This window comes from Grampus griseus (genome assembly GCF_964374135.1).
Source record: "Grampus griseus genome assembly, chromosome: 15".
Lineage (NCBI taxonomy): Eukaryota > Metazoa > Chordata > Mammalia > Artiodactyla > Delphinidae > Grampus > Grampus griseus.
Genome location: NC_139009.1, coordinates 620,408 through 644,358, shown reverse-complemented (window position 1 = coordinate 644,358; position 23,951 = coordinate 620,408). Strand labels below are relative to the sequence as shown.

The window sequence follows — 23,951 nt, the reverse complement described above, 5'->3', positions numbered from 1 at the left end:
AACATAAAGGTCGTGAGGACCCAGAAACCCACACAAATAAGGGTGTCCAGAGCCTCCAGAAGAGCCAGCCGTGACCTGGGGATGGAAGAGCTTCAGGGATCTTCCAAAAATACACGGAGGGAACCTCCTTTCCTCTACATGGTTTCCTGCTCATCATTTTCACAGCTAATGGGAAGGTCTATTCAAAGGAAAGAGTAATGACTGATGTTGATAATTTCTCTATATAATCATATATGCGGATATGTAACACAAAATGCACCTGTATATCCACAGCCATTTAAGTCCACTGGAAGGAAAATAGGAAATTTCAAGTATAATATATTGTATACATATATACATATGTATATATGTATACATATCATTTGCAATAGTCCCAAGTTAAACTTGGAGATAAAACTTGCAAAAGCATTTTTCCCTCATCTTTATTCAATATTCTAACACATCTAATACATAAGTTTCTTCCCCTTTAGAAAACTGCACTTGTAATTGACTGAAGCTGAGAAGGACCAAGCTTTACGTGAAAATCCCTTCTTGTATCCACAGAGGCAGGGACCAGGCTGACACTGAAAAACACCTGCTGCATCTTTCATTGCCTGTCGTTCTAGATGGGAACCCTCAAGTTATTATTCTTTCAGGAATTAGATTATCTGTCGAGTTACGTCTCTCTAGTTTCCAATGAGAATATGTCCAATCTCATGCTGTGGTGTCTGGGGATATTTTTAATACAGAGCTGCTCAAGGAAAATACATTAATGAAGAAATTAAGAAAGTCAGGGAGAGTGTAAACAATACAAACTTGAAAAGATGCTTTGCTTTGCAATAATGGGGACATTCAGATACGGCTGAGGACCTTGTCAGGCCACGTCCCGCAGGACCACTCTTAGGGGGCTTTCGCCCGGGGAGGCCTCTGGGCTGATCTACGAGACACACTCTGAGACAAACCCCTGGGGCCTGCAGACGCAGAAGCACTTACATTTGCACTGTGATTGCTGCCACTAACACAGATGACATCTTGTTTTTGAATTGTCAGTACCTCTTTCGTTAGCTTCAGGCGAATGTCATAGGCGTGTCCAGACCCTTCATCGTGCAACAAGGCAGTCCCGGTTTTAGTCTGAAACGAAACAGAGACGAAGAGGGTGTGAGGACGGGAGAGCACGGACCCTGACAAAACACGCCTGCCCCTGTTCACAACCTCCTGAAACACGCCTGTGTATTTATCACATACCCATGCATCTGACTAGGATTTGATTAATTTAGCACAAGATAATGGAATTTTAATATTTCTTCCTGAGTAGTTTTTATAGGATTTGTATAAAACATGTTTTTAGCAGGTGGAGAACGATGAGTCAGAAAGGCACCTTCGGATAAATTAGAAGAAGTCACCTCGTCCGCGAGAAGTCATCGACCCGCCCCCGACTGAGCGGCGCCCGGTCACACAGGTGGGCACGGGTCCCGGGCGAGCACTCGGACGGCCCTCCTGTCCCTCTTGTGCCTGCACAGGGCTCCTGCCAACACGGCCTCGGACACAGCCCTGCAGCCAGGAGCGGGGGAGGAGGGGCGAGATGCGGGGGAAGGCCGCAGGGGTCGGGTCCTCAGGCCAGGACCAGAGGGCCCCAGGGCTCACTGCAGTGAGGGTGCGACCAGGTGCGGCCTCTCCCCCTGCCGTCCAAGCAGGCACACATGCACACACGCACACGTAACACGCAAAGGCACGCAGCATACGTGTCAGTGTGCTGTGATTACTCAGGGCAGGACGATGCGGTTTGGCTCACACAGACAAGCCCTCAGTTGTGAACTTAGGAACCCTGAACTCAAAGTAAAACCAAAGGCTGATAAAAAAAAAAGAGACTAAGAGGCAGTGTCTGCAAGGAGGCGTTTTATTCCTACTGCGGGGTCAGAGGTCATCATGCATCCTTTTATAAAACAAGCTTTAATCCAGCAGGACGTGGTGTCTCTGTGGGAACAGGAGGTTCGCCGGCTCCCGAGTCACGGATGCGCCCACGAACACGCTTGTGGGGTTGACCGCACAGAACAGCCGTTCCCTGGGGGCCTTGGCCACGTGGAGTCGGTGGGGACACTCAGGAGAGGACCCGGGGTGGCTGCTGGCGGGGCCAGGGCTGGAGGGAGCCAGCACCCAAGGGAACCCGAGACCAGGGCAGCCCCGCAGGGAGAGGGCTGATCCTTGCGTGTCGTTCAGAGGGAGAACCGTTTCAGGTTCACATCAAAGAGGTGCAACTTCGACCCATTTCTATCGATGCGTAAAGCACACGCTCACGTACAATGTTCACTTCCAGCTAATTCATCACCGACCAACCCACGTTTCTCCCAGTCTGTTGTCTTGGGGACGAAACCCCCTCCACCCGGCCCATGAGGAGAACACAGGTCAGAGGCCAAAGGAAGGGTGGCAGAGCTTTAACAAGTTAAACACAGTATTTAAACTGTGTTAGACATTTAAAGAGTCAGCTACTGAAAGCAAAGGGATTCAGTGGAGAACTAAGTCGAGTCATCTGTTGCCTTAAGGTGCTATCTGACCCTGTGACACTGCCCGAAGTAAAGCCAACTGCTGCTCAAACTGTTGCAAAATAAAGTCAGGAACATGAGCAAACTGGAGAGCATTCAGCATTCCACTCAAAATCACAATCTTCTTCTCATCACTTTCTTCTAGAAAATCACTCCTCTTCTGTCAAATGGCATGAGTGCGCCAGAGATGAAGATCCCCGTAATATAAACATAACAGCCCCCTTCCCGGGATCCCAGCACCACCGTCCTCAGGGGACCCGCCCAGAGGCGCAGAGGCAGGAACAGAAGACAGACCGCCGAGCCGGGTTCTTCCCTCACACCAGACGCGGTCAGCAGGTCCCCGCTTTACAGAACTGAACACACTGTCTTGACATTTCTCGGACATAAAACAACTTCTTTAAACTACATGTTGGTCTTTGCCATTCAAAACCCAAAAAATTAAGAACAAAACTGTACCCAAAAGCAAAAACGTTAAGAACAAACCTAAACTCCCCCCAAATGCAGAACAAAACGAACGCCTGCCGTGCGGGGCCCCCGCCTCAGTGAGTGGTGAGCCCTCGCTGTGTCCTTGTCCCGCGGCGGCCCCCGTGCCCCGCCCTCCTCACCTGCACGGTGAGTCCAGAGGCCCATCCCGCAGCCTCTGCCTACGAAACGCCCAGAGCCCACGCTGCGCTCAGTACCTGGGCTGCCGCCCTCCCCACTGCAGCCCTGCCCGACCCAGGCTGACCCTGTCAGACCACCGTCCACACAGGCCACCCATCCTCTGGACACGGCCTCCCAGGAGCGCAGGGCCGCTCGCTGCCTGAAGAGTCTCTCCCTCTGGCCCGGGTCCTCGTCCCAGCCCGGCGGTGGCCCCCAGCCTGGCCCAGGATCTGGTCCTCGGCTCCTGCGTCCCCTGGTCCCTCCGAGTCCCACACGGCCCCTCTCGTCACCCGTAGGTCTTGGCTGAGACGGGCCTTGTGGACAGACCTCCCCACCAGCCACAGGGCCCTAACCCCTGCCCCCTGCTTCGTCTTCTCCCTTCAGCCCACGGGACTGTGGGCCTCGTGCCGGAGCCAGGCGTCCCGGCCTCACTGCCGGGTTCCCAGCTCTCACAGCAGAAGCCATCGGCCAGGGGCACAGGGGATGCTCTGTAAACAAGTGAAGTAGGAAGGCCACCCTCTTCCCACAAATGAATCTTCACAACCACGCAATTCCAATAACAATCCGTGAAGACGACTGTGAAGTTTACCAGGATGATACTAAAGTTACATTTTGTGAAATAAGACTGGCGCTGTGGGAAGACAATTGATCCATAAAACATTAAGCCCACCACATATTGTGGTGCTGAACGGTCGGATGCAAGAGGCAGAGGAAGCCTCCACAAAGGTTAATTACATCATTGGAAATAGTTCATAATATATTCTGCTTCTGTAGCCTTACCACATGGCTTGCGGGATCTTAGTTCCCTGACCGGGGATTGAACCCAGGCCCTCGGCAGTGGAAGTGCTGCATCCGAACCACTGGGCCACCACAGAATTCCCCAAAATATCCTAAGACTATTGCTTAGTGATTTCGATTATTATAAACATGGTTCTCATACCTTATTTCAAAAACACTCCCAGAGAGATCAACCCTTGTAAAAACATAGAAAAACAAAAGTTCTTGAAGAAAATATTAGCATGTGTGTGGAAAAACTACCAGGTTAGCTTAACTCAAAAGCCAGAAATTCCTGAGAAAAAGATTCATGGAATTCACTACATGGAAATATAAAATTTTGTATGACAAGAACTCCATATACAAAAATATATGCATATAGTAGACACGAGGTTAACAGGAAGAGTCTTACAACCGAAGACGGACAAGTGAACATCCTATAAAAACGGAGTCAAAGACATGAAAAGGAATTCCCAAAAGAAGGAATAAAATGAACAATACATTTGAAAAGAGATGCCAGCTCACCAGTAACCCAAAGACTCACAGTTACTCAACAATGATTTATGATTTTTTTTTTTTTGCGGTACGCGGGCCTCTCACTGCTGTGGCCTCTCCCGTTGCGGAGCACAGGCTCCGGACGCACAGGCTCAGCGGCCATGGCTCACGGGCCCAGCCGCTCCGCAGCATGTGGGATCTTCCCGGACCGGGGCATGAACCCGTGTCCCCTGCATCGGCAGGCGGACTCTCAAACACTGCACCACCAGCGAAGCCCTGATTTATGATTTTTAAACTAATTGATAGGCAAACATTTAAAAAGAACAGCAGTACCTAGTGTGGACGGGACCTGGAGGAGCAGCTGGCCCACGTGTGGCTGGTGCAGGTGCCACCTGCCTCCTGGAAAGGGTCCGGGAATAACGAGGGCGTCTGTCACGCCTGATCTGGAATCGGGTGTCTCTGCCTCCAGGAATCCACCCACAGGCGCAGCCAGGCAGCCGCCCTGGGAGTTATGCGAACCACTGTTCCCCACTGTCTTCATGGTTAGAGTGTGTTACCCTTTAATGTGACACTAAGCGTGAGCCTAACAGACTTAACACACCTGATGTACTTAGAATATCAGTTCTGTATCTCTTGGCAAGGAGAGTGTCCACAGATATCAATTCTTGAAGAGCAAAAGAGCACGCAGCACCTAAGATATAAAAAATTAAGTTTGTACATAAATATAAATGTAAAGAAATGCATGGAGAAAATTTAGAATGACAGGATTTCAAAACACAAATACTAGCAAACAGAATCCAGCAGCACATTGAAAGGATCATACACCACGATCAAGTGGGGTGTATCCCAGGGATGCAAGGATTCTTCAACATACACAAATCAATCAATGTGATACACCATTTTAACAAGTTGAAGGATAAAAACCATATGATCATCTCAATAGATGCAGAGAAAGCTTGCGACAAAGTCAACACCCATTTATGATAAAAACCCTCCAGAAAGTAGGCATAGAGGGAGCTTACCTCAACATAATAAAGGCCATACATGACAAACCCACAGCCAACATCGTCCTCAATGCTGAAAAACTGAAACCATTTCCACGAAGATCAGGAACAAGACAAGGTTGCCCACTCTCACCACTATTATTCAACATAGTTTTGTAAGTTTTAGCCACAGCAATCAGAGAAGAAGAAGAAATAAAAGGAATCCAAATCGGAAAAGAAGTAAAACCGTCACTGTTTGCAGATGACATGATACTATACTATGTGATACTATCCTACATGATACTATAGAGACTCCCAAAGATGCTATCAGAAAACTACTAGAGCTAATCAATGAATTCGGTAAAGTAGCAGGATACAAAATTAATGCACAGAAATCTCTTGCACTCCTATACACTAGCGATGAAAAATCTAAAAGAAAAATTAAGGAAACACTCCCATTTACCACTGCAACAAAAAGAATAAAGTACCTAGGAATAAACCTACCTAAGAAGACAAAAGACTTGTATGCAGAAAACTATAAGACACTGATGAAAGAAATTAAAGACAATACAAACAGGTGGAGAGGTATACCACGTTCTTGAATTGGAAGAATCAACATTATGAAAATGACTATACTACCCAAAGCAATCTACAGATTCAATGCAACCCCTATCAAACTACCACTGGTATTTTTCACAGACCTAGAACAAAAAATTTCACAAGTTGTATGGAAACACAAAAGACCCCGAATAGCCAAAGCAATCTTGAGAAAGAAAAATGGAGCTGGAGGAATCAGACTCCCTGACTGCACACTATACTACAAAGCTACAGTAATCAACACAGTATGGTACTGGCACAAAAACAGAAATATAGATCAATGGAACAGGATAGAAAGCCCAGAGATAAAGCCACGCACATATGCTCACCTTATCTTTGATAAAGGAGGCAAGGATATACAATGGAGAAAAAACAGTCTCTTCAATAAGTGGTGCTGGGAAAACTGGACAGCTACATGTAAAAGAATGAAATTAGAACACTCCCTAACACCATACAGAAAAATAAACTCAAAATGGATTAAAGACCTAAATGTAAGGCTGGACACTATCAAACTCTTAGAGGAAAACATAGGCAGAGCACTCTGTGACATAAATCACAGCAAGATCCTTTTTGATCCACCTCCTAGAGAAATGGAAATAAAAACAAAAATAAACAAATGGGACCTAATGAAACTTCAAAGCTTTTGCACAGCAAAGGAAACCATAAACAAGACAAAAAGACAACCCTCAGAATGGGAGAAAATATTTGCAAATGAAGCAACTGACAAAGGATTAATCTCCAAAATTTATAAGCAGCTCATGCAGCTCAATATCAAAAAAACAAACGACCCAATCCAAAATTGGGCAGAAGATGGGCTTCCCTGGTGGCGCAGTGGTTGGGAGTCCGCCTGCCGATGCAGGGGACGCGGGTTCATGCCCCAGTCCGGGAGGATCCCACATGCCGTGGAGTGGCTGGGCCCGTGAGCCATGGCCGCTGAGCCTGCGCGTCCGGAGCCTGTGCTCCGCAACGGGAGGGGCCACGACAGTGAGAGGCCCGCGTACCGCAAAAAAAAAAAAAAAAAACCAAACCAAACAAACAAACAAAATGGGCAGAAGACCTAAATAGACATTTCTCCAAAGATACACAGATTGCCAAGAAATACATGAAAGGATCCTCAACATCACTAATCATTAGAGAAAATGCAAATCAAAACCACAGTGAGGTATTACCTCACACCGGTCAGAATGTCCATCATCAAAAAATCTACAAACGATAAATGCTGGAGAGGGTGTGGAGAAAAGAGAACCCTCTTGCACTGTTGATGGGAACGTAAACTGATACAGTCACTATGCAAAACAGTATGGAAGTTCCTTAAAAGACTAAAAACAGAACTACCATATGACCCAGCCATCTCACTACCAGGCATATACCCTGAGAAAACCATAATTCAAAAAGAGTCATGTACCACAACGTTCATTGCAGCTCTATTTACAATAGCCAGGACATGGAAGCAACCTAAGTGTCCACTAACAGATGAATGGATAAAGAAGACGTGGCACATATACACAATGGAATATTACTCAACCATAAAAAGAAATGAAATTGAGTTATGTGTAGTGAGGTGGATGGACCTAGAGTCTGTCACACAGAGTGAAGTAATTCAGAAAGAGAAAAACAAATACGATATGCTAACACATATATATGAAATGTAAAAAAAAAATGGATCTGAAGAACCTAGGGGCAGGACAGGAATAAAGACGCAGATGTAGAGAATGGACTTGAGGACACGGGGAGGGGGAAGGGTTAGCTGGGACAAAGTGAGAGAGTAGCATGGACATATATACACTACCAAATGTAAAATAGCTAGCTAGTGGGAAGCAGCCGCATAGCACAGGGAGATCAGCTCGGTGCTTTGTGACCACCTAGAGCGGTGGGATGGGGAGGGTGGGAGGGAGACGCAAAAGGGAGGAGATATGGGGATATATGTATATGTACAGCTGATTCACTTTGTTATACAGCAGAAACTAATACACCATTGTAAAGCAATTATACTCCAATAAAGATGTTAAAAAACAAAGGAGAAAGAAAGAAACAAACAAAAACCCAACACTTTATGTAAACGTCCCCAATTCTCATATACGTATCTGCATCACCTATCATGGATGGTTTAATCTGGCCACTCTCACACTCGCTGCTAAATGGCTTGCCCTTCACGAGTGGAGGTGGCAAGAAGCAGTCTGCTCGCTAATTTTAAAAAATCATAAAAACTAAACTTAACTGTTTTATAGCTTTTTAATTTACTTATACAATCAAGAACACCCCTCTCAAATCACTCCGTGATGTATGTGTTAGGAGTGTGGCAAAGCTGAAGGTTTCCAGGAGAACCACACAAAACAGAAGTCTGTTCTGTAACAGAACACGGTGGACAAGCTCTCACCCACCAGATGCTCATGGCCATTCTACCAAAGAGCATGGTACACAGGTAGTCTTAATGCACCTTCCTTGTTTATTCAGAAATAAGCACATTTTCTTCACTGAATTGTTGACAAATGAATTAAAGAATGAATATCAAGTGCAAAAATAAAATAAAGACAAAGAGCTATGAAAACACACGGAGAAGGGAGACAGTCTATCTGTATCCCTTAGCAGTTTGTTCACGGCGAGAAAGACAGGGATGGATTTTTAATTTAGTCCAGTTTTTAGCAATACATACCTAAGGGCATTATAAGTAGTACTTTGTTATAAAGAATTCTAAACTTCTAATATCGTCTCTTTGATCTTGGTTTACTGGGTCTAACGAATATGAAAGATCATACAAAATATTCCCTGAAAGGCTGCAGACATTCTATACACGGTACAACTGAAACTGTGAGGTTTATGTACTTTTGAGCAATTACTTTTGCAATATGTAAAAAATGAAAAGATCCTGTAGAGAAGAGCAGTGATGTCATAGAAAAAGCATCAGGGGACATAAAAATTAATTCCAGTTCCGTCACATGCTGGCCATACACATTGGACCATCCACCTTCCTCCTCTGAGCCGCCGTTTCCTGATGGGTAAAATTAGATCATTCCAACTTCCCTGGGTGATAGAATGAGTCAATGAGACATTGCCTGTGAAAGTTTCTAATAGCCTGTCTCAAACCAGCAGAAGGTGAATGCAATCCAGGGGTTTTCCTGGTAGGTTATCTTTTCACACTATTTACATATCAGTAAAAATGAAGCCACTTTCGGTACCAGAGAGAAAAAGTCGACTTTGTTAGTCCTGCAGCACTTCACACAAAATGAAAGGATAACGGCATCAATGGGCAGACAGCCAGGAAGAGCCATCGCGCCAGGAAAATCCACAACCAAGATTTTAGAAAGAAAAGGGGGGGAAAGAGGGGTGGGATGAACTGGGAGACAGGGACTGACATGCACACACTAATATGGATAAAACAGATAACTAATGAGAACCTGCTGTATAGCACAGGGAACTCCACTTCGCTGTACAGAAGAAACTAACACAACATTGTAAAACAACTACACCCCAATTAAATAAAAAACAAATGTCCCCAAAGAGTTCAGATACGGAGGGAAAAAATGACAATCAGGCAATATTCCACTAAAAATACATCAAAGCAACTACTGCTTGCCTCTTAGGGGTAAAGAAAAACAGGACCTAAATGCATTCATTTTATACCAACCAACAGAAAAGAAAGTTTTACACTGGAAACACAGGTAATATTCTGCCCACAAAAGCAAGAGTTTGAAGTTTAAAAAGACACAAACGACATCCCCAGGAAAGCTGGGTCACGTGCTGAGACTTGCTGTGGAGGACGCCCCAGGCAGCTCACCACCACGAGGTCATGTCCTCACCACCCGAGCAGTGCCTCGGACAGGCGGGGCTTAACTTACAGATGCACACACACAAACTACATCTGTAGCTTTAATCGGAAATGCTCACCTGACCTATTTTTCTTGGTTACGTGACCTTCTGTAAGTTATCACTCCTCTCTGGCCATCAGTTTTGGCATCTATATTGGGAGATAAGTGAACCCTTATGGTCCATTCTGCATGTTAACATGTGATTCCATGATTATTTTATTCATTTTGATTTAAAAGGACATTATCTTTGACCCACATGGCAATGCAACAATGAATTAAATAAGATACATACATAAAAGTGATTCAAAGACTTCAAAGTACAATAAAAATGAAAGGGATACACTGTCAACATTGCTTCTGTTAGGACATTCTTGCTGAAGCTAGACTTTTAATTTAAGCAGTACCTGTTATAATAATTATTTAAGTTCTGCTAAATCAGGATTTGAGCTGCTTTAAATTCACACTGCACTTACTCTTGAAAAATGTTTCCTAAGAAAGTTATAATGTAAAATTGTAGGGGTGTGTTTGGCCTTTTATATATACAGTAACCTTTAAATTCTTTAGGGATGTTTACAGGTTAAAGGCAGTTAATTACAAAATAGAGACACTCCTAAAATCTCTTCATTTAACCACTCCTTCCAAGTTCCCAGGGGGAACAGACTTAACTTAGTATGTTTTGGCCAAAAAAGAAATGTCAGGAGAAAAAGAAAAAACCCATCAAAGCTGGTGAGGTCACAGTGCTTTAGAGCTTCCAATGTGCTGTTTTCACAGGTGTTATCTCCTGTGGCGGCCCCAGGCTGAATAGGAGGTATGCAGGGCCCCTTTTGCAGGTGAGACCCCCATAAACGACCCTTCCCACAGGTAAGGCACATGGAAGCAACGCTCATCTGAGATGGACCAAGCTCTGCCTGCCTCACACCTGCCACCAGGAAGCTGGATATCTCTCTAGCCAACAACCTCCTCCTCCTTCATCCAGAAAAGTGGGGCAGAGAGATGAGAGCTTGCTTGGGTACCACATCCCCAGAGCCAGCACCTGCCACACCCATCCGCCCTCCCGTGGTGGCCACAGTGGTATCAGTCTCCTCCAGGGGCCTGGGTCGTGGTGCTCTCCCAGACTCAGGGTGCCCTCCAGGACGAGCCCACACTCACATTCCCACTTTCATAATCGGTGGCCAGGACTTTGATGGCAATATAGTTCATTTTCACAGACAGGTCAGACAATTTTAGGAAGTAAACTAGAAGACAAAGATTTTTCCACTTACATAAACTGACATAAAAAACTCTAAACATATAAAAAGACACTCAGGCTATTTGAATGTCCATCGCATACATTTGGGTACATCTGTCCGTGTTCAGCATGTGATAAAGTAACAGTCTTGTCACAGGATGGGCCTTTATGTCATGACTTATTTGTTAAGGTATTTAGCATTTTATGAAATACTGAATACAAGTTCAAACACAGATATGTTTTTTATGATCAACTACAACGAGCCCTTTCTACCTTAAAGCTTCTACAGAACACTCCTCATCAAAATTATAAAACAATGTAATGCGCTGATAAACGTGTTATGGATATGACAACGTCTGTCTTTTAAAATGCACACTGTGGTCCAGAAGCTTCGTTCTAAACAGCCCCAAGGAGAACCCCTGCCGTTTCCAGTGAAGGCAGCGGCCTTGCAATGATTCAGTGGTAAACAGCTGGCTCTCAAGCTACATGATCTTAATGCCTGGAAAGCGAATGTCTTGTTTAATTACTATGAACGCTGTAGTAGGTCACAAGCTAATTCCACATGATCCACTACCGTCATCCACGTGCAGCTCCGAATGCATAAATAAAATCATTAAGTCTCCATGTCACGCCTTCCACCAGTACCGTCAGCAGAAGAATTTAAAGTAAGTGGTGCGTATTTTTAAGCAAATGCCAAAACGGTCTTTGTTATGAACACTGGAGCTGAAACCTGGTAGTAGGTCAGTGTACAGAAAACAACAAAACAGAAAATGGCTGTGAAAATTAGAACATCTAATTGCCATTGTCTTTAGTGTGTTTCTGGGTTTTACAGCATTTTATCACTAACACTATAGACTAAGCACGTAAGGAACAACCATGCCGTGATGTATCCAGGACTAGCAATTACAATAATCACCTTAATCACTCACCTGCCTGCAACAGCCTGGATGCGGAAAGCATGTTAATTCCGTCGTGTTCCTAGGGCCTGCTGAGCGTGTAGAACAGGAAGGGCACTCAGAGAGCAGAGGAGTGTTTGATTCTTCGTCTGCTTACATGTAAACTCAACCTGCAGGAGGACTGTCATTAAAACAAGGCCAATCTAGTGAGTTCCAGGCTCCCTGCGGACTGCGGACACCTGGTGCCCAACAGCTCCTGCAAATGTGACCCTGGGAGCGGCCGTCCGCTGGAACCAAGGTGACCTCTCAGCAGAAGCAGGAGGAGCTGGGTGTGTCAAGCCACCTCCCCACCCGCGAGGACAGACCGATTCAGAGGTCATCAGGCCCCGTGTGCATTCCCTCCCCCTGCTGAAGCCTCACCCCCAGCCCCGTCGTCCTCAGAGGAGCTGGACCTAAGTCTGAGTAGACCCTTTTCTCTCATTCTGTGTCTCTCTCAATGTGATCCCTGTAAACAGCGCAAAGTGGGGTCTTGTCAAGTTTCCAGCTTTTTAAATGAACCCTCAGACTTTGCCCTGGAGGTGACTGTCCACATGGTCTGACTTATTTCCACCATGTTTGGTCTTGTTTTCTGTTTGGGCATCTGTTCTCCATCCTTCTGGTTCCTTCTTTCCTGCCATCTTTGGATGAATTTGAAGTATGTGCTAGTTTTCCATTTCGTCAATTTAAAAAAAAAACTTAACCATATAGCTTTGTTCTATTTTCAAGTGTTTTCTCTGGATATGGAAACATACGTCTTCCCGTATCACCATCTACCACCAAGCAGCATCGCTTCGTGAACAGGGTAAGAATGTAATCCCTCCGACTCCCTCCTGTCCTTCCTGGTCTCCCATGGGTCACTTCCATGTCACAGACCCCAAAATACATCATTTTATCTATGTACTATTTTAATTTATATTTTTGTTTCATTCTGGTTACACAAAGACATTATGAAATAATACATAAATGTGTAATTATATATCTAAATACTAAAATGAACATTTTTTATACCACTCCATTCTAATGATCAAATTCAAGCAATTTATCACTGACACTGACGGAGGTTCTGAGGTTTGACTCAGCTTGCAAGATAGCAAAGTAACCTGCTGGGATTTCACGGATGCTGGTGGGACAGGAGACACACTTCTCTCACTGGTGAGCAGTGTAAGTCAGCACATGCATGGTCTGCGTGAGGTCCTGGATCATGTCTTACAACGTGAGGACCCTGTGACAGCACTTACAGTCTGGTGTACTGGGCACCTGCACAGGCTAGACAGACAGGAAGCAAAACAAACATTTTTTTAATGAAATAAAAATGAAAGGGATCAAGAAGAAGAAAAAACAGCTCATCTTGGCGGTATTATTTTTTTAACTTCGAAAATGCCTAATTTTTATCACGTGTATTTCAGGTGAACTTTTACTGAATTGAAATGAGTTATTATATGATTCAGTTTTACCCTGTTTGTCTTCCTAATTTAGTTTGTTCAACTGAAAATGTACCTTCTAAGAAAATCCATAAAATACGTCAATTCAACCTCAGATAACATATGAAATGTGATATTATTGCCTACTTCTTTGTATAGAAGATTTATTCATTGCTACGGCGGTCATTAATGCTGCTTTGTACTTGAGGATTTATGGAAACACATCACCTCTACAAAATCCCTCATGAAATCAACACCCAGGCCCCAGCAGGCCCCAGCAGGGCTCACGCAGGCTCACGTCCAGACAGGCTCGTCAGCATCACCACCCACTTCAGGCTGCACCTCAGGTCCTGCTGGAAGGACCAGTGGAAACTGCAGTGCGGGCTGAGGTTTGCTCCCAGGATCCTTCAGCTCATCAAAGTGATGTCTGTTTGCAAAACCCCAGCCCTCTACTTATAACGGAGAGTCAGAGCATTGAAAACTCGGATCCCAGAAGAATTACACATTTCCATGGCATCAGGAGGAGGGCTGCCTTCCAAACACCTTCGAGGAGGTTACTCATAGTAAGAAGCTGCAGAGGGCACAGACCCGGGTCAGCCCCCAGGAGACGGTGGTTCCCAGGGGGGCCAGCAGCAAGGCCGGGGCCGGAGGTGCTGCCCTCAGGACCACAGGCTCCGGGGAGCACCTCCTCATCCTGCGTGCTCCCCACATCTGACCACAAGGTCAGCACCAGAGGGTCAGGCACCACATCTGTCCACATCACTGGCCTCATAGTAGGGGCCCAGAGTGTCAGGGAGGTGGGCGTGCACTGCCTACTGCCGCCTGTGAGTGAGGGCGCAGCACTTATACCCCAGGCAGGCGTCACTAAAGGAGACGTAGGGACCACCGGGCTCCACGCCCCCCTCAGAACCACCAGCAGCAACACACACAGACAAGCCCTCTCCCTCGCGATGAAATAAAGAAATGGCGCAGCTAAAGATCACAACACAGGATGCACTTTCTCAAAATACTGTGAAACTGAGCAAAAAATGAGGAAAGATTCTGACAGCTGACCTAGAATTCCTCAGACTTGGAATGCTATGCTTCTCTGAATATAAGCACACATTCCTGAAGGGTAAGCTGATGATCTGGGGCTTGTAGGCCAACAAAGTGTGGGTTAAACCCCTGTAAGGATGAGCTTCAGTGCAGTGCCGGAGAGCAAGAGGGGGCATGGGGATGTGGACAACTGGAGGGGGGATGGGGAGGGGCGGGGGAAGGGAGAGAGGAGGGAGGGGGAGGGGAGGGGGGAGGGAGGGGAGGGGGCGGGGGAAGGGAGAGAGGAGGGAGGGGGAGGGGAGGGGGAGGGAGGAGGGGGAGGGGCGGGGGAAGGGAGAGAGGAGGGGGAGGGGAGGGGGGAGGGAGGGGGAGGGGCGGGGGAAGGGAGAGAGGAGGGAGGGGGAGGGGAGGGGGGAGGGAGGAGAGGGAGGGGGAGGGGGAAGGGAGAGAGGGGGGAGGGGGAGGGGAGGGGGAGGGAGGAGAGGGAGGGGCGGGGGAAGGGAGAGAGGAGGGGGAGGGGAGGGGGGAGGGAGGAGGGGAGGGGGAGGGGAGGGAGGAGGTCAAAGGGTCAAAATCACTCAGATTGTGTCCTTTTCACGTACTCTACAGTGGAAAATGAGGCAAAAAAGATACCATGAAATCTCCTCTCCTTCAAAGTTAAGCAATCTACTTCCAGACTACCGCAGGTCAACGTACAGGTCACGGTGGAAATGTGCTTGGAACGGATAATCGAGTTCCAACCCCTTGAAATGTGTTTCAAAGAAAATTTACATCTTTTAATGCATTATTTATTTCTAAAAAGCTGTTGAAAATCAGTGATCTAATCACAGGGCGGCCAAAGGCCTGTTTCTGTAAATAAAGTTTTATTGGAATAGCCACACCCACCCGGTTACTCCTGTTCATCACTGTTTTCATGCAAATATTGCTACGTTTTAAAAGCTGAATTCACTATGAAAAATCTTTCACAAAGTAAACTCTAGGCCTATATAGCTTCAGCAGTTAATTCCACGTATTTCAGGAAAAAATAATGCTATTATACAAACTCTTCCAGAAAAACAAAAAAGGAACAGCATTTAGCTCACTTATAACCCCAAGCTAAGCTAGTTCTAAAACCCGTAAGGAGGTTATAATAAGTTACATTTACTTACCAAACACCCTCTTGAACAGAAATGTAAACATCCCAAAGAAAATGTTAGCAAATTGAACCCAGAAACATATGAGGAGGAAAATACTTTTTGAACAAGTGAATCAAGGAAGGGGCTGTACTTTCTCGTCTGAAAGCAACTGCGCCTCCGCGCAACGGTTACCCACCGCCGCGCAACACGACATCCAACACCTCACAGCTTCTGGGGCCTGGGTGCGGGGCCCCTGCGGCCGCGGTCAGCCGTGGGGGCAGCAGTCGGCTGGGAGTGGGCCACCACCCGCTTCTGTGCTGCCGGCCGGAAGCTCCCCGTCTGGCCCCGGGGCCGCTCCAGCTGGCCATTCACAACACAACATCCCCCAGAAAGCGTGATCCGAGACAGAAAGGACCTGCCCCCAAGATGGAGCGGGGTTTCTGTAACTGAGTATCGCCACATCAGCCCAACACTATGGACACGCAGACTAGCCCTGGACAGAAGTGGGACAGGACCACACGGGGCAGGCGGACAGGGCTCCTGGGAGGCACCCCGTCACAGGCTCAGAACACGGAGACACTCCTGTGACCGTGAGCGAGTCTCAAAAAGCCATTTGATGAAAGTCATTCACAGCGAAGCCTTTTAATAAAAGGTACCTTCCCTGACCTTCTGGAAAACCTCTAAGAAAGACTCAGAGCATCTGTGGCCCTCAGTGTTGAATCTGGAGAACTTCCTCCTGGGGACTGAGAAATAGATGCTCACCCCGCCACCTCCCCGCAGCCATGCCCTGCAGCTCCCAGCCAGCATCTGCCTTTGTATACTTACAAGGCCTGAAGGTTGGAAAGGAAAAAACAATCCACAGATGCCATTACTAAGCACAGAGATAATCTTAAAGTATGAAAATAGATAAATGATTAGTCATGGTATTAATAAAGGTATCAGTTAATGGTATACTATGTCAATATTTTGAAAGTACATGTCAACACATCAGCAACAAGTATAACAACTGAAAGATATAAGAAGATACAACTTCCAGCAGCATTAAAAGTCACCAACATCCACAGGGAGATCAGCTTGGTGCTTTGTGACCACCTAGAGGGGTGGGATAGGGAGGGTGGGAGGGAGACGCAAGAGGGAGGGGATATGGGGATGTACGTATACGTATAGCTGATTCACTCTGTTATACAGCAGAAACTAACACAACAATGTAAAGCAATTATACTCCAATAAAGATGTTAACAAAAAAAGTCACCAACATCTAGAAATCAATTTAATAAAAGACGTACAAGGTTTTGGGGCCACCCTGGTGGCGCAGTGGTTAGGAATCTGCCTGCCAGTGCAGAGACATGGGTTTGAGCCCTGGTCTGGGAAGATCCCACATGCCACGGAGCAACTAAGCCCATGCGCCACAGCTACTGAGCCTGGGCTGTAGAGCCCGCGAGCCACAACTACTGAGCCCATGTGCCACAACTACTGAAGCCTGCGTGCCTAGAGCCCGTGCTCTGCAGCAAGAGAAGCCACCGCAGTGAGAAGCCTGCGCACCGCAACGAAAAGCAGCCGCTGCTCACTGCAACTAGAGAAAGCCTGCGGTCAGCAACGAAGACCCAACGCAGCCAAAAAAAAAAAAAAAGAGACGTCCAAGGTCTCTGAAAATTTTAAAAACGTTATTAACAGGACATAAGGAGATCTAAATATCATAGAATAGATCGTGCTCGTGAAGTGGATGAATTAATATCGTCAAGTTGTCACTTCTCCCCAGGTTAATCTAAGATTCAAAACAATAGAAAATCTTAACCTCAGCAAGTTTCTAGAAATTGATAAAGTGATTCTGAATTTTAAATGGAAATACAAGACTCAAGTGCAGTCAAGGCAATCTTGGAAAAGAGAAACAAAGCTTAAGACGTACACAGCCGGATATCAAGAACTATTACAAGAGCAAACGGGGCATCTGCTCAAGGAAAAAAGCTCAATGGGAAAGACAGAATCCAGGATCCAGAAAGAGATACGCACACACATGATCACGTTATGGGCCGTGAACGTGGTCCTGCAGTGAAGTCTGGAAAGAATCATCTTTGCTACACACAGAAATGTGAACCTGGAACCCTGCTTCACAGCATACAAAAAAAAAAAAAAAAGAAAGAAAGAAAAAAAATTCTGATTGGACTTAAGATCTAAACAAAAGGCAAATAATAAAATGTTTAAAAGAAAAAACCAAATGAAAATATCGTCATGAACGTGGAGTAAAGTTTATTTCAACATCATGCAAAAAGTTCTACCCATAAATTAGAAATTGATAAAGTATTCTGCATTAAAATCGAGAAATTCTGTTCAATAAAAGATATTATTAAGAGAGCAAAAAGGAACCCACAAAGTGAGAGATTTTGGCATCACATATGTTTGATAAAGACTCAGATGCAGAACATATAAAGAACTCCAAAATCAGGAAGAATAATACTAATTCTGTGAATCTGTAATAGAGCAGCTGGTTACAGCTCCTCCAGTAAACATCATTTTGTTTACCTTCACTTACCATGAGACAGGAGAAAAAAGGCATAAAAATTCAATGGCGTTAACAATATTCACAGATGGTATTCATATCCACAAATAAAACCAAAGACTCTATAGACATATTAGAAATCATGAACATCTAGCAATATGGCTGGATAAAATTGCAATCTATCAATATGATTCATGTATTTATACAATAGAACCAGGAGAAAAAAATTAAGAATATAATCTTTCTTCCCCGAATCCATTAGATACCCAGGAATATACAAAACATCTTGAAGACTTCAAAGGAGAAAATTTAATCCTTATTGAAAGACATTAAAGAAATACTGATTAAATAGAGAAATGCCTGTAGATGGGAAAACTGTCCCCAAATCAGTCTATGCAGTCACTGTATTCCAACCAGAATCTGAATCAGTTTGGACCTTGACAAAAAGACGCTGATTAAAAGGAAAACAAGGCCAAGAAGAGTTAGAGCATCATTAGAAAAAGAAGTGGTGGGACCCTCCCCCTGTCAAATACCAGTATCTGAAGTTTGCCACTGGGTCTAACATGGATTTCTGTTCATAATTTAGCATCTGTGAAATCAAGGTGTACATTACAATGGATGTTCTTTGTGGTACAAAAAATAACGGGGTATGTTGATGTTAATTACATCTTATAACTGAAGGATATGGCATCACCAAGTTATAACAATTAAAACTGTGGAAAAAATGATACAGGGTTTGAAGAAAACGACCAGAAGAACAGAGGAGAGCCCAGAGTCCCTCTGAACATGGAGACTGGATGTCGGCCGGCACCGCTGACGGTGAGGAACAAAAATACAGGATGCTGGGACAACGGATTAACTCCACGAGGAACCTGTAAATTGGACCCTTATTTATGCCGCGTGCATTAAAGATGAAACTGAAAACTTGAAATAAATATCTTCTGGACAGTTGGGACTCAGGAATGCTTTCCTAGCAAGACACAAAACCCAAAACTAAGTGGGGAAAAACTGTTGCATACACTACGGTTAAATGTTCTTTCATCCAAGGACCCTGCTGATGGTGACACAAACCAACCCTGGGCAGAGGGACCGTGACCCAGGAGAGAACTCAGCCTGGAACACACGGCACAGGTGGGCAGGTTTGCAGGACCAACGCAGGAAGCTCACCCCGACCGCCTCCCAGGATTCACCTAACAACAGATGCTCACTTTTGTTTCTGAAAGCCTCTGAGTTTAAATTAACATCAGTTTCTGCTGAAAATCCACCCACTCGCTTGACTGCAAGTCGACAGAAAAAGCGAAGTGAACACGAAGCAAACTCAGAAACCAAACGCTCGTTTGCGGGCACACCCATGCTCAGTCTCACAGGCGTACTTCTGAAGCATAAAGGTCAAAGTCAAGGGCGGCAGGATGAGGAAAGTGCAGTTATTCCACTGCCTACACTGTCACTCTTTCCAGCCTCCTCAGAAATGATGGTCTCCATCACTTCTTGTGAATTGAGACATGCCATCAGGTACGATATTAACTGCAAATAAAATCTCTAAATTATTTTAATCTGGAACACAAAAAGGGAAATTCATGTTTTAGGAAACAACGGTTCCCTATCACCGGTAGATTCGTGCAATCCGTGGGTCCACCCCGACTTCGGCAACGGCCAACAGAAACTCCATATGGAGCCCCCGCACTTCTCTGAGCTGTAGGACCAAAGAGCCCTCGGGGCTGCCCCCAGGAGCCACAGGGAAAAGGCTGGGGGTGATGGGGTTGGCAGGGCTGGGGGCCAAGCTGTTGAAGAAGGAGAGCGGAGAGAAAAGCTGAGGCCAGGAGCTCAGGAGAGGGCGCTGGGGGCAGTCCCGGCTGTGCTTCGGAAACCACTACCCCCGGGGTCCCCCAGAGAGCCTGGCCTCACAGGCAGCGGTGAGGGGTCTGCAAACTCCCTGGGTGACTCTACTGGGCAGGAAGGTCTGAGAACGACCCCGCTGGAAACTGAGGATGAAGAGGCAGCAAGAGGCCCCCCGAGGGGGCTGGAGATGAAAAGCAGGAGGGTGGTGGCCACCACGGGCATGGGGTCTGCACGAGGGCCCCGCGGGGAAGGTCTGGGCTGACTGAGACGCCCTCACTTCCTCCGTGACACGCCCTCCATCCACCCAATGGCTCAGATCCAGACAGCCCCCCGCACGGCCTGACGGGCCGCAGGGCTGAGAAGCAAGTGGCCCCCAGCGGTCTACGCGAGGTCGCGGGAGACCTGAACACGAACCCGGTCCTTCCGTAGGAAGAGTGATGCCCAGAGACACGGCTGCACAGTGGCGCTGAGACGCAGGGCTTATATTTTCCCATAATCCAGGAAAAAGGTCATATGGTCATATTAAGTATTTTAATCTTCTGTTTGAAAATTTGTTTAGGGCCAAACTTTGATCAGTGATACTGACCTGGTAACTGCCACTCAGATGTCTGCTTGATTCCATCATCCCAGTGAATTTATAGCCATCAAAGGAAACAAGCAAGATCTGTCAATAATGACCTACTTAGGATGCACTTTTTGAGGGAAAAAAGGTAGGACTCGATGCTGTTGAATGATGTCTAATTCTGCAAAAGTAGACTGCTATAATGAGTCCCAAAGATCAAAGACTCACCAAAATGGCATAACATCTGAATAACTTGGACTTGACACACAAAAGGCATTCCAACGTTATTGAAAATAGAGATCTACTTCCTTAAACTGTATTTTATTTATTTTTTATTTTTTTACATCTTTATTGGAGTATAATTGCTTTACAATGGTGTATTAGTTTCTGCTTTATAACAAAGTGAATCAGTTATACATGAAGTCTACTTGTGAGAAAAAGCTTAGGAAAAAGAGACATGTATACACATATAAAAGTCATAAAAGACATTAGAACAATCACAACAAAATAAATGAATCGCCGGTTCTCATTACCAGATTCAGCTGTCAGTCCCTCAGACACTGTTCCCGAAGTTGTTCAAACAAGTCTTTGTGTATTTTAAGAGGGGATTAATCTCTGCGTCCAAAAGTGGAGTGAAGACTCTCGTTACCACGTCAGATAGAGACTGGCGCTTTCAGCAAGGGGTCTGCGCCAGCTCTGCACACTTTACAGGAACGTACGGACTTGCAAAGAGGAGCCGACTGTCAAGGCGAACAGTCAGTGAAGACTTCGTTCTGCAAAAAGGTACGAACATACAAATACGGGCTCATGTGGGAAGAGCAAGCAGCCGGTGGAAATGGAGAAAAAGCTCCATGTGTCTCAATGTTTCACGTGTGCCCTGCGTTCCAGTGGAGATGCCCTTCACATTTGACTCTGAAAGTAAATCAGATACACGCTTCTCACTTCAAATAACAGAAACCTTAGTTACTGAATTTAGCAGAGTCCTCGCGGCATCAACTCGAACATTCTGTAAACTTGTTACAAAGCAAACTTGAGTTGCACGTGTCAAAACCGTCATGCAGCTGAGACATTTAATAACCGAGTTCTTCAGAAGACAGATCCTCCTGTATAATAGCTAAGACCCATCTTTACTATACTGAATTTCTTTACATTTTAACTCACAATATCACAGAAGAAAATGGCACAAATTCCTAGCCTGGACGCTACTAAACGTGAGCATGAGAATGGCTGATGGGAAGGACCGGCTCCACCGAGCACTGAGGTCAAGGGCAGGGCAGCACGTGACGTCCTCCAAGGGAAGGGTTTCCAGGAAGATCCTTGAGAAGTCGCCTTCTATTTCAGATGCAGAATCAGCCGTGCCCCAACTGCTTTTTGTGCCACAATAATGTGTTTGTTGTATTTTTTCCAATCTGGTAATTGAAACTTACAGATTCACTCTGTGAGAAAGTAGTTACAAAAGAAAAAATCTTGCCTAAATTTTCTAAGGGAAATAAATAATGCACAAAAATCCTACAGTGAGATGATAACAGTTCCCTTTGTAAAGGTTTTGATGACTGGATCGATCCTGATTTATATATATATATATATATAATACATATATTTGTATGTATATACACACAAATCGATCCTGAGGCCCTGGATACTTTTGTAAAGATGATAAAATGTCTCCAAGGATAAGGTAGAAACTCTGACACAAACACAAGGAAAGACTGTGACCCCTGATGCCTTAACTCCTCAGACACGAGGAAGGACACACCTGAGGCAGCAGATCCAGCCTTCAGATACAGCATCTGAACACCCGCAGTGATTTTAGCAAACTCTTAAATGACTGATTTAACTGAAATTTTAAAACTGTCAAAGGAAGGAGAGATGAAGGACAGAAGCGCCTCGGGGAGGAGTGGACGTCGTCTGCCCAGCAGGGGTCCGAGGGGCCTGCACAGAACAAGGAGATGAACCCCGCACAGCAGTCCCCAGACTCCACCAACTCACCCCTGTTCACTTCTGGGAAGAGACCAACTACCCGCAACCTTCCCAATGTTACAATTTTTCTTCATCCTCCTGTTGAAAATCTTCTGCTTTGTACCTTTGTGAGGATTCACCTGTTCTATTTTTATTCAATTTACTAAAATTAAAAAATACCAAGTTCACCCACTTCTCCTCCCCCACCCCACCTCTCGCGGACACCACTCTGTCCTCTGTATCTATGAGTGTGCATTTGGTTTTAGTTTTTTAAGATCCCATGTATAAGAGAGAACTCACGGAAAATACTGTCTCTGGCTGGCTCATCTCGCTGCACGCAACGCTAAGCACAGGCGCACCTCACGGGTGAGTGGTTTTCCTGGCACATAGGACAGCCGTTCATTCACTCTCCGTCCAAAGCGGCTGCCGCGCCCCTGCAGGAGCAGGATGGAATCCCTGCCTCGGAGGCCCCACAGCGGGAAATATTTACTATCCGGCCCTTCGCTGGAAAAGTCTGCCACCCCCTGCCCTACACAGCTGCCACTAGTGCAAACCACGTGCTACCTTTCCCACATCACCAGCTACCCGTTCGCACACCGGCTTCCAAGAGCATCTTTTGGGTCTGGTTGGGAAGCAGAGGTCATGGAGCTGAGATGCAGTCACACCTGGGACACTGTGCGGGCACAGTGACAGGGGCTTCCCAGGGAACCGCTGACACTGAGCCCGCTGGTCCCACAGCATCGTCACCAGAGCTGCCTGGATGACGTGGGTCACCCGAGTGGTGCTGTCCACAGGTGGGATGATCACTGGGGTCGGGGCCGTCAGTTTGACAGCTTGTCCCGTGAGGCCGACCCTTCGAGTGGCCATAGGATTGGGGGCACGACCCACCGTTCAAACTTTCAGATTTACGATGCCACGAACATTCTAACAGTAACTTACTACCTACCTGAGGCATACATTTATACTTTATACTTTAACAAAACGTTGTGTTTAACAAAAAAATTAAAGCTGTTTAATCTCCGTGCTCCAGAACAAAGACTCAACACCGTCTATGTGCACTTTCTGACTGCAGAGAGCTGCTTTAAAAATAGATTTGCCACCGTCCAGAGGCACACCCAGCAGCCCGGGCAAGTCACCCAATTTAAAGTACCTCTTGCTGTTTAAATGGAGAACATTCCAGGAGTGAGACTGGTCCCCCTCCCCCTCCTCGGGGGGGGGCTCCTGAGGGGAGGACGTCCCTGGGCCAAGAGACCATCCAGGCTCCAAACTTCAAGCCACCTTCCTCACTCCAAGCGGACAAGCAAGGTGAACCCCGCCCAACGCCCACCTGTGCAACAGGGCAGGAGGCAGAAGCAGGAAAGCGAATCCCGTCGTCACTGGTAGTGGCTCAGACATAAAGTGACACAGTAAACCCGCCACCACAGTCCGAGCTCAGGCGGTGGCGGCAGCAGACAGACAGGGCCACCTGCTGCCCGCCGACCCAGCGGGTCCCCAGCCTCCCCCCAGCCCGGGCTCCTCCTCTAGTTTCCTCTCTTCCTAAAGGA

At 46.1% G+C, this 23,951-nt stretch overlaps 1 protein-coding gene across 1 annotated transcript in view; it reads right to left on the bottom strand.

The window, feature by feature from the left end:
- SNTG2 (syntrophin gamma 2) overlaps positions 1–23,951 on the bottom strand; it is a gene marked incomplete at its 5' end in the record, with an annotated part of 196,553 nt that overhangs the window by 125,854 nt on the left and 46,748 nt on the right. The window contains one exon of the mRNA XM_082671777.1: positions 973–1,110. Within this exon, the coding sequence (XP_082527903.1) occupies positions 973–1,110 (138 nt within the window). The remainder of the gene's footprint in view (positions 1–972; positions 1,111–23,951) is intronic.